Source organism: Amphiura filiformis, chromosome 15 (genome assembly GCF_039555335.1).
Source record: "Amphiura filiformis chromosome 15, Afil_fr2py, whole genome shotgun sequence".
Lineage (NCBI taxonomy): Eukaryota > Metazoa > Echinodermata > Ophiuroidea > Amphilepidida > Amphiuridae > Amphiura > Amphiura filiformis.
This window is the reverse complement of record NC_092642.1, coordinates 48,384,334-48,396,871: the sequence shown is the minus strand read 5'-3', so window position 1 is coordinate 48,396,871 and position 12,538 is coordinate 48,384,334. Positions and strand designations below refer to the sequence as shown.

At 36.1% G+C, this 12,538-nt stretch overlaps 1 protein-coding gene across 2 annotated transcripts in view; it reads left to right on the top strand.

Moving 5' to 3' along the window:
• The window catches only part of LOC140171754 (gelsolin-like protein 1), a 42,501-nt gene extending 34,419 nt beyond the window's left edge, over positions 1-8,082 (top strand). For both annotated transcript variants that reach the window (XM_072195073.1, XM_072195074.1), the window contains exons 9-11: positions 328-415; positions 4,397-4,492; positions 6,044-8,082. In XM_072195073.1, the coding sequence (XP_072051174.1) occupies positions 328-415; positions 4,397-4,492; positions 6,044-6,139 (280 nt within the window). In that variant the 3' untranslated portion in view covers positions 6,140-8,082. The remainder of the gene's footprint in view (positions 1-327; positions 416-4,396; positions 4,493-6,043) is intronic.
• Positions 8,083-12,538: the final 4,456 nt, after the last annotated feature.

Here is a 12,538-nt window from a genome sequence, read left to right as displayed (position 1 = left end):
CTAAAGGATCAGGGTTTAGCTATGTTTCATTTGGCAAAATGGTTTAATTCCAAAAAAGTGCTGTATTTTTCTGGAATCAAGTAGGTCAAACAAAATATCAAAAAAAGGAAATATGATGGGGACGGTCTAGGTTCGGGGTGTTAGCCATCGGGTTTGCTTTGGTCAGGGATTTCAAAAACAAGTATGCCCCATTTGTCCATGTTTGAAGGGATGTTACAAAGCAAAGGTAGCTAGACTAAAAAAGTAGTGTTATGCAATATTGGTGTCATTTTTGATAAAAATTTATCATTAAAAGTAAAATTTATTCCTTCATTTCTTACTGTACAGGTTGTCTAATGCTAGTGGCAAACTTGAGTTTCAACTGGAGTGTGAGGTGCCTGAGTTACCATTACCAGCTTCCAAACTAGACTCTAGTGTGAGTACCAAACATCTATTCAATTAGCCTTAGGTTTACCTGGTCTTGATCTGAACAACATGCCAAATAGATCATGTCTGAACCTGGATTTTTTTCAGGGGGCATGGCAAAGTGAATTTTAGGGGGGAAAAATCACAAATTTTGCACAAAATTTGTTGATTTGTTTTTTTCGGGGTGCCTTAAAAGTGGGGGAGGGCAAATTCCCCCTACTATTATGACCATTTAACATGGAGCTCAAGTAGGGTTTAGACACAGAGGTCGGTATACACAAGAGTCGCATTAGTTTACATGTTCACGTAACCGCCTGAACTCATTTGCATAGGTTTGGAGGTGGGCTGATCGTATTTTTATTCGTCGAACACCTAATTTGCATAGGTTTGGAGGTTTCCATATTTGGGTTTACGTAATTAATTATTAACGACCCAGACGTTGTTTACATCATGACGTCATTAGAGCTGGTCACTTCGTCAAAATCCGACGAACGAACGTTTGCAGTTTTCTTTTTATTACTGTTATATCGTGAAATACCATGTAGCTGACGTGTTAGTCCAATATGCATAGGAAAATATTTCTGGCGATGACCCATGTTCACATTGGCTAAATAAGCTGTATTTTTCGCTGGAAAGGGGCCGGGACGAGTCGGCCATTTTTTTTTTAAAAGGCATGTTCTTCTCCGCGTTACCGGAAGTGGCAGCACCAGAACAAATGACGTCATTTCTGGATTTCAGCCGGAACGGTTACGTTCACTGCCGTGCATCAGTATAGGCATCAGCTTATCTAGGTTTTACTAAAGTAAAACATCTTTGGGTTTAGACCAGGATGGTCAACCATTGATCAGCTTTTTACCCTAAGAAATAATTAAGAAAACATCTAGAAAAGAAGTCAGGACTTTTCTGCTGCTACATTGACTTCAAAAAGCATTTGATTCCATGTGGAAGGCTTTTGGTTTCTTTGCATTTTCTATCAAAATTACAAGACTACTAGCAGCCATGTACTAGAAATCCACAAGTGCTGTAAGCTGACAGACTGGTTTACTACACTGGTATGAGTGGAGTGTACCAAGGGTGTGTGATCTCACCACAGCTATTTAACATCCTATTTGAACTGGTCATGTTATATGCATAACATGACCCCATCATAGGTGTCAACACCCAGGGACAGCTAATTATCAACCTGCGATTTGCAGATGACATCATTGTCATTGGTGAAAGTGAAATTGACCTCCAAAACCTGGTGAATCTCTTGGGTGAATCTCATGCATGAAGATAGTACTGCACTTGGACTGAAAATCAAACACAGGAAAAACAGAAGTACAGGCAATTACAAAAAACAACAACATCAAACTGAATATCAAAATCAATGGAACACCTAGCCCAGGCTGATGAGGAATTCACATACCTTGGAGGGAAGATATGCCAATCCAAAGATGTCAAGACACATTGGGAAAAACTATTCGGATCGTCCAAAAACTTCAGAACATTTGGAGGACCAAATACATCCATAATATGGCACTAAGATTGAACTCTATCAAGTGCTTGCAATATCCATCTTGTTGTACAGTGCTGAAAAATGGACATTGAAAAAGAAATTGACTTGTAACATTTGATATGTCTTCGAATACCAAAAGTTGTAGGTATGGAGTCCACCATCCTAGACATCCCAACCAAATGGCTACATTATTTTGGCCATGTACAGCAAATGCCACCAACACATTTTCCCAATCTTTTGAGACACATATCCATGGAAACTCCGCAAGAGTGAGACCACCAAAAAGCTGTGATGAATGCCTCAAAGCAATCTGCAACAGAGGAAACATCAATTCCCTGGTCAGGGCAAGCAGGCTAGCACAAAATCGAAGAGAGACTGGCAAGACATCATGAAGCAGATGGCACCACGTTGTAGGACCGCCATATCTATGGGGGAGTTAATGGTTGAAGACAAAAATATGTCAACATTTCTCTTTTGACCTAACAATTAACTCAACGAATTTAGCTGATTACATTTAGGTGTAAGTTTGGATGAGTAAACATTACAAATTATATTAAAAAATCGGGTTTGAAAAAAATCAACCAATTTAATATTGTAAGATCATTCATTATGGCTTTAATAGTAGCATTCCTTACACTGTAAGTCATATTCATGCAATCTTATAAATCTCATAATAACTGTTAAGCCAATTCTGCTTTTCCCCATTGTACCATAGAGCTCGGTAAGATATGTTTGTACTTGTGATCCCAGATCAGCCCTTAAAAACAAAATAGGTTATCTGTACAATGCTTTGAAAATCTTGATCTAACCACACACTTCTAAAATCTGTATCAAGTCGGCAGTACCTGGTGCGTTTGTTGTACACCTGGGCACTATGATGTAAATGGGTACTCTTTTAATAATCCTAGCCCAAACTCGAACTATCATTGTTCTAGTTATTCCAGGCAAATTGGCACAATGTTCAGCTGCATGATCAAGGCAAAATATAGCTGCTCTTGGCATCAATGTTGTGTATGCATGAGTGCCTCTGCATTCTGAAGATTTTATAGTATTGGTACTTGAACATACACTTGTGAACAGAGTACTTGTGTGTATACCTCCCAGGCATGCCTATGTTAGTACACATACTTGAATGTGTACATTGTACTTATATTTTAAGTTGATATTTATTTTTGCTTGACTTTATTCAAAAGCCATTTATGGTACTTCATATGAACATGACTACTTAAGTCAGTCTGATACCCATATACAAAGCCAGCCTGTACTTATGGTACTCTTAAATCACGGATTCTAATCGATCATGATTTAAAATCATTGTACACTTATTGCCCATGTTAACAAGTTAACTAATGATACTAATTTTGTTGAAATTGTCATGTTTATGATGATATAACTTTGATGTAAATAAGTGAAATTTCACATTTATTAAACACAATTGTAAACATAGTGACAATATTGTATTTTGCCCATTGTATGAAATAATTGTACCTTACAATGAAGTGTTTAACCCCCTGAGGCTGAGCACTACCTGTCGATTTAACATTGCCTCTGATTGGTCAATTACATGATATTTTCACTATAATCCACAATTAGAATGGAGCTTTGCAAATAATTAACCCCAATTTTTTTTCTCGTGGTGAATTTATTCTAACAATGTTACTGATTGGGCCAATTGATAATGAAAACTTCTTTTTGGCCAATCGGCAGGTAGTTCTCATGGAGTTAATTGTTCCTTGAACTAAAGTTTTTCAGTCCAGTCATATGTAATTGTCTAAAACTTTAACAAAAATGAGTGTTCAGAGGTACAGATTGCACTGACCCATTCTATATAGCTGTCTTAATTTATGCATCACTTGTTCTATCACATTAACAATGTAAGCATCATGTCAAGAAAGATTATGATTAGCTTTGGCGGATATTCTGTGCCTGTGTCCGATGCAGAGCGAGCATTGGCATTTTCTCACAAACACTCATTGAAATAATTGGTCCTTGGTAGCAGCTCACTTTCTTCCTGATTTGGAATCTGTCTCTACCATTGTTTATAACAAGTATTATACATACTGAGCTATGATTTAGATAGCCCAAGAGATGCAAATCTGCAGGCGCATAATCAGAATGTGCCTTGACAGTTTTGTCCCATTCACTGTCGTAGTGCATGTTAGCCTGGGTTCATGCACCTGTTCCGAATTTTGATATGCTTTGTGTTATGATCATTTCGATCAGTGGTTCGTAACAAAGAAAGCGTGATCCAGTTGACCTAGCAACGGTCATATTCTAACGTGTACTACGACAGCGAATAGTTAGAAGGGGAGTGGCCCAGGGCTGATTTTTAATGTTTTCACTTTTGCTATCCCGATTGTGAAGCTGGTTTTCCTACAGGAACCCTCTGTTACACCCACATTAGCACATATTACACATTCACAATGTACATAAACTAGAATATATATATACCGTCATTATTAATACGTTTATATTTTGTTTATCACCTTACAGGATGTGTTTATTGCTGATACCGGTAAAGAGTGCTTTGTGTGGGTTGGCAAAGGGGCTGATGATGAGGAATCAAAGAATGGAATGACATATGCACATGTAAGTAGAATGGATTAAAGAGGAAGCCCCGCCAGAGTAGTTATTCCAAACCAAACCTGCCTGGTTATCAAATTAATCAGTGACAAGGTTATCCCTGAATTTGACAGGTGCTAATTGATGCATTGACATTATAATATCAATTAGCACCTGTCAAATTCAGAGATAACCAGGCAGGTTTGGTTCATCCCAGAAGAACTGCTCTGGTGGGGCTTCCTCTTTAAGCACCACTGTCACAACCTCACATGGTTTTATCTCTACATTTGTGAAGGGGGACATTGTTAGACAGGAATGGGTTTCTGACCCTGTCTGGGGCCAGAGTCAGATAGGAGAGGTTGAGTAAACAACAAAAAAATACCCCACAAAGCATAAGTTTAAAACAATATTTTGATGTCTATAAGTGAAATGGGGCTCTCAAACATCTAGTGCGTTTTTGATGCTAGACAAGCTGCATTCCAAAACTGGATTGAATGAGAGGAGGCGGTTCAGCCAAATGTTTAATCAGGTGGTTTGACATTGTAGATGTTCTCTTTTATGCCCTATCCTTGTAAATTGTTGTATGTTCTTCTCAGCAATATATGAGTTGACTCCTGACGTCAATGCCTGGCAGTATCTGCGCACGCATCATCACAATTTCCATTGTTTTTTTATCTGGCAGTATAGGCGTGCATCATATTTTGTTCAGGGCTTGTGTTTTTAAAACTCCTGCCACATCACAATAAGGCTATTGAACAGTGTAGTGGTTGCATGGAGTTCACTCAAGCATATCGATATACCAGTCCCTTGCCATTGTTGATAAACATTGAGGTCACCTCATCTATAGAATATCCAACTTTTCATTCATTCAATCACTTATTCATTTTGTTAATGTTAAAAATTCAATATAAATAATATTATTATAGAATGAAACTCGTGGATATTCAAGTTAAGGCTAAAGTCAGATACAAAAAAGAAATTAATATCAACACAAGTGTTATTTGTCAACTGATAATCAAATTAGAGAATAGACCAAAAGTTTGATGAACTCCTATAAATGAAATTTCGTTCATTAGGAAGCTGACCTGTTTGAAATGTTGAAAAATTCCAACCCAAAAGGTAAACTTTGACTAATATTCTAATTACATTTTTTACAAACGTAATCAATCTTTTTAACCCCCTCTCACGAAAGGATTTTCATTTATAGGACATCAAACTTTTGATTTGTTATTTTGTTACCTTCATTCCTTCATTCACTAATGCTCATACCTTCATTCACTAATGCTCATAGGACAGAGGCGATATCAAGGCATTTTCTTTCAGCCACTCGGCTTGTTTCAAGCTGTACTGAAATCAGTATTTGCAGTGGCATGCTGGGGGGGGGGGGCTTTCCTGGACTTTGTTAAAAATGATGTTTTTTGGCGATTTTAGCCATTAAGCCCCCTGCATAACTCTGAAAGCCCATCTGAGCCCCCACAGGAATAGATCCTGGACACGCTTCATTTTTTTACTGTTGCCTGGTGTATATATATTCCAGAATTCTTATTTTTCATCTCTTATTGTTCTATATTATTACAGAATTATCTGCAAAAGAGCTCTCACCCATTGGTTCCAGTCTCTATTGTCAAAGAGGGCAGGGAACCCAGGGGTTTCAAGCAGGTAGTCCGCAACTAAGTATCTTCTAACTGCAACAACACATCAGTCAATCTGGCAACTCACTTGTTAGTTATCGAATCACTGCATTTAAGTTGCCATACCATGATACCCACACAGCACTCAAAGCACATCTTGGAAATCTATGGAATATACCATCATAAATAGAGTCAGTCAACTCAGAGCAAATTATACTCCAGTGAAGACCGAAGTTGGTCAATATTGTTAGACATTTTGTAATTATATTATTATTGTTTAAAAAAAATACAGTAAGTTTTATGTAAATTGATTATATCCTTTTTTCACAAAAAATGTGTTGCAAACATCATGTATTAGAGTACTAATCACGTGCCTTCCACCTTCACTGAGTTTGTATTTGTTTGTGTTAACATATAAGTAATCATGTTGACATTGTAAAATTTATTTCCTACATACTTAGTAAACTTGTATATGACATATCAGTTCAGGGCTAGCAAAATAAGACTGAATACTTTTTAAGGATATAAATAAGCAACACATTGGGGTTTTTCACAAGGCACTATGGGCAACAATGGCCTCATCCCAATGGCCTCATCCCAATGGCATAGTTCAATAACCTCAATTAAACAATCATAGTGCAAAATTTGACCTCAAGTTTCACAGTATGAGTTTTTGTACCTAATTTGCCAAAGGTCATTTAATGAATGTGCACCTGTATTGGGGTTAAAGAACTGTGCCCCTGGTAGATGAGCAAGTTGTGGATCCTAGTGAGGCATGCTCCAAATAGAACTCCAATAATTTGAAGTGGAGCAAATCTGCCATGTGGATAGCCCTAATTGATTCTACTTTCTTTAAGTGCCTATACTTTTATAGAGTTACTTCAGTCAATTATCCACCTTTGTGTTCTTTTGCTTTAAATAAAAATCTGTATGATATCTGCACAATATCATTTGCATCATTTAAGATGGCAAATTTTTGCGGGTAGAATTATCAAATTGGTGTTGGCATTTTTAATGTTGATTGGTCAGATAGACTTTGAAACTTTCATGATGGATAGTGTCTTTATGATGTCTAGGGTCAAGTTCATGAACTTGCATACCCTAACACTTCACCATCTGTTCTTTACATTACAAATGCTAATCCATTATGGAAAAAATATTCATAATATATCCATATATGGTAAAATATATCCATATATGGTAAAATATAGCCATATATGGTAAAATATATCCATATATGGTAAAATATATCCATATATGGTAAAAAAATATATCCATATATGGTCAAATATATCCATATATGGTCAAATATATCCATATATGGTCAAACATATTCAGATTGGTAGCTTAAATCTATCCTAATCTAACTTTAATTGATAATGGGTTTCAGTATTACCTTAAATCACTACATCGTCTTTGCGCAGGAAAAACCAACATGCTTTTGGCCCCTGAACATGTTTACAACAAAACTGCCAACAGCAACAGGTTACATATGAAGTTTTGAATTAAACATGTTCAGGGGCCAATGACACATAGGTTTTTCCTGCCCAACGACGACATGTTTTCTGGAATATTTCATTTTGTAAAATTATATAGATTCAGTACAAACGTATCTGCTGAAGATAAATTTGTATAAAAAGTGAGAGAAACATGGATTTGTAATTTGTGATTGAAGGAGTGATTTACTTGTAATTAAGAGCCAAAGGTGCATACATAGTACATAATTATGTATACATATTTTCACGGCATGGCCTTTAACTCGTTTTGCTTACGTGGTACATATTGTTCATATAGTAAGGCTTTTGCATAATTTAAGTTCAGTTGATTAGATATTGGGACCAATACCTGTGCAAATTCAACAAAAGTTGTATAATTAAAATGTAATTAAATGTAAAGTATTATATTTGTTGACAATAAGATAACATGGTACCCAATATTAATTCAATATTATTAACCATTTATATGCATCGCACCAACCATCAAGAATCAAGAAATAGGATCGAAATTCATTACCCATATAAGTCACTTGCAGAATGGCACAATTGGCCGATTTGAACAAAAGAAAATGTATTTACATGTATAGTTTTTCCAGTTTTCAGTATGGACTAAAATTTCTTGCATATTTACTATATGCTATAGAATAAATTCCCGCGTTTGAAAATTGGTTTGTAAGATCGTGATCAGGGGCAAATCCGAAAGGTGATAGAAGTATTTAAAGCAAATGAGATTGAATTATAATCTATTAGATTTAATATCTTAATCCTAATTTAGATTTGGTCCTGATCTCAATCTCGGGAATTTAAAGAGCAATGCTCATTGGGCTATTCCATTTAAAATCCACACTCCCCCTGTGGAAGATTTTGGAAGTAGGTAATTCCACAGGGGGAGTATGAATTTCAAATGGAATGAGCACATTAAACAGCTCCATTTGAATTTCATACACCCTCTGAGAAAGATTCAATCTGAATCTTCCTCAGAGGGTGTATAATATTCAAATGAAGCTTCCAATGCGGTGCTCCATTTTAAATTCATACTCCCCCTGTGGGAGATATTTCCAAAATCTTCCACAGGGGTAGTGTGGATTTTAAATGGAATAACCCAATTTGATTGCATACTAAAAACTGGATCATGCAGTCACATCAATACTTCCCATGTCAGGTTTTTCTAGTTAACCACTACGTAGTCGTGGTCGTGCTTATTATTATCTATGGGAGTGCATAATAAGTGATGATTTGTATAGAAATTCTGTACCTCTTTGTGTTTTCATTTTAACAAAATTTAAATGCATGTTGACCTTTATTATTATTGTTTATTTTTTAAGTGAAGCACACGTGTGTTGTCGTCTTTCTGTAAAAATTTGCTCATGATCTCTTTTATTATTAGTTTGGTCTTTCAAGAAATAATACTATCTGAAGTGTTAATAATGATAAGTATTTCTATATTTTGGGAATTGAATACCAGCACCACCACTGCACAAATCTGTTTTGTAGAATTAGTGAACTCCTTAAACACGTTGCTATGCACATTTATGTACATATATGATTATGTAATTTGTTATTAGGAATCATTACGTCTTTGTACCACGAAAAGCTGTTTCAATATTATGCATATAAATTGTTTATATCTGATTTGAATGAATAAAGATGGATTTCTTTTAACACAAATATGGGATTGTATATGAATTGGATATTAAAGCTGTTTATATCTATATTATATTAAGTGAAATGATATCGAAAGTCTATTGCTTATAGCATGGGCTATTATTTTTTTCAAAAGCCCTTTTGTTAGAAAAAGGTCACATTTAAACTAAATGGAACAATTTTATCTAGTTTTTTAGAAACAAATATATTTGGTATCTAAAGAATGAAGGCACACATTATCTGGGGTACAGTATATTGTGATTGAACTACAATGATATTAACCTGAACTTTAATAATATTACCCCGTTTACATCATCAAAATTATGGTCGTACACAATCGAGTTCTGGGTTTAAAAAAATAGTTGAAGATCTAAAAGATGCCGATTTCCTTTGAGCAAAAGTCAACCAATTGCATTAATGTTTTGTGGAAGTTATCTAATGACGTATACATGACATATATATTATATATAATGAACAAAATATAATTTGGCCAATATACAGGCGTATTATAGCATAATGTGAAAATAAACCAAGTCATGAGAATCATCAAGTTATACTATGTGTACAATTATGAGGGCATGGACTTTAATTAAAAAGGAAATGCTCTGTTTTTGTAAGGAATAGCAAAATTGATAGCAGCTGGCAACAAGCATATACTATACTGATGGTTGTGGAAAATTGTAAAAAAGTATGTACATAATGCAATAATTTGGCATGGCAATTCCATATCACATTGGATCATTGATAAAAGGTTACAGCGCATTGGACCTCAACCATTGTCCAAAATAGATAGAATTAAATATTATTGATCTCTTCCACACTGCATAGTGTGGAATCAGTGAGCCTGTTATTTGATAATAATACCTGTACAAAAATAAAGGTTACTCCAAACAAATGTGGTATTATAGGTATTATAGCCAATACTTGAGTGCCTAATTTGTAATTTTGGTACCTTGGGTTTATGGTGGTCTGAATATACAAACATGGATCGAGACCATTATTGAATACGCTGGAAAAAACGTGTGCTGTAAGTATATATAAATATCCGCATCAGAAGTTGTCAGAACTGTTCTGTAATGTTCTGCCCTGTAGACTACTTTTTTAAAACCTGATTTCTGGTGCCCTGACCTGGGGATTGGGACTGGTTAGTATTGTTTTAGAACAATAGAACGAGGTTAAATTTCTGTAAATTACAGTACATATTTTGTACAGTGTATGTGACTTACCCAATGAATACTGCACAGTGGAATAAAATATACCAACAGGCATATAGCCAAAGACACTGGGTTACTTAGGCACCACATCTTATTTGGTCCTATAGCACTATCGGTGCCCGGTTAGGTACCAATGACTCTTTCTATCATACCCTGGTGATGTAATAGATTGTATCGAGAATAATGATTAACACATTTGCATAGTGTTATCGTTTTACATTTAGATAAAAACAAAAGCAGTATGCAAATGTTCAGGGTACGATAGAAAAAGCTATCGGTACCTTGTGGGGCACCGATAGCGTGCTATAGGACCAAATTAGATGTTGTGCCTAATAAGTATTCTGATGTTTATAGCATGGCTTAAACTCCATTCCATATCAAGCTATAAGCCCCATGTGTTTCTCTAGTTGACTTTGAATATACATACGTCTAGTGGTTCGAGAAAACCACCCGAAATAAGCAAGCATACCTACAAAATATCATGTACCTGCAAAGCAAACCCTTTCAACCAGGGGTAGATTTTTTGCAAAAGGGCTTATTTTTTTCCAGATGCAAAAAGTACTGAATTTGCAAGTTTATATACCCCTACATTCAATTTGTATTCGCTGGCGTAGTGCACGTTAGAATAGGACTGTTGTCAGGACAACTGGCTCACGCTTTCTTTGTTACGAACCACTGATCGAAATGATCACAACACAAAGCCTATGGCATATCATAATTTGGAACAGGTGTATGAGCCCAGGCTTCAACCAATGGTTACTAACTTGCACTATGCACTTGCACTATGCCAGCGAATAGTATCGCAGATTGGTGATTACAAAGCTGAACAATGTACATTGCAAGCATGAGTGACATATCTATAATACTGCAAACATGTACTACACAATAATTTATGATGTAAACAATATATTGGGGCCCAGAAATTGAAATGAATTAAATCTGTGCTGTAAAGAGGGATAATGTTAATTGCCATGTCTCTTTCTTACCAACGTCATGTTTCATAGGTCTCATTCATTTGTCCATCTTCTTGGATTATTCTGAAGAGAAAAAAAGCAAAGGTATTGTGTTTTTGTAAGAGCTGCACAATTGCACAACATTTCATTAGCATGATTAGGGCTTTTTGAGTACTTGGAAACTATCACATTTTACCTAATTTCGGTGTGCTGCTATCAAATTCGCCAGTTCCTACAGTCTGTCCACATAGAAGCACAAAGTAAATAGACCTCGGAAACTGGTTTGACGCGCCAATTCTGCTCGCGATTTGTACTTGCCAAGCGCATCATGCTCTTTACGTCGCGTTCGCGTGTGATGCAAAGCATCGACCCCAGATGCCACAGATTTGGTTTGTACTTCTAGTGGACAGACAGTAACTTAGCTGTATTTTAGCCTCCAAAATGACTTCATACAAGGGTTAAAATTAAACATGCTCCAATTTCACTTATAATTCTATCAAAATAATGTTTTGCATTCAGGAAAAGAAGTTTTCCCCATCTGTAAATGTAAAGTTAGATTTACCCATTTTAATCTTGTTGGTTTTAGATCTCCTGGTCATGTATTAAACTATGAGGTGACTTCAATGTTTATCAACAAAGGCAAGGGACTGGTATATTGATATGCTTGAGTGAACCCCGTGCAACCACTACAATGTTCATTAGCCTTATTGTGATGTGGCGGGAGTTTTAAAAACACGAGCCCTGAACAAAATATGATGCGCGCGCATACTGCCAGGCAAAAAACAAAGGAAATTGTGATGATGCGTGCGCATACTGCCAGGCATTGACGTCAGAAGTCACCTCATCTATACTGCCAGTGCTAACTATTTAAAGACACCATCAGTGATTCGCTAAATAAGAAAATCCAAACTCTCATTTTTGGGCAGCAGAAGAGTGCTATTTAATAAGGCCCTATAGCGCTATCGGTTGCCCGAAGAGGTACCGATGGCACTTTCGTACCCTGAACATTTGTACAGTGCATTCGTTTTCTATTTAAATGAAAACCAATAACACTATGCAACTGTTAATTATTATGCTTGTTACAATTTATTGCATGGGAGTGACGTTAAGAGTCATTGGTACCTAACCTGGCACC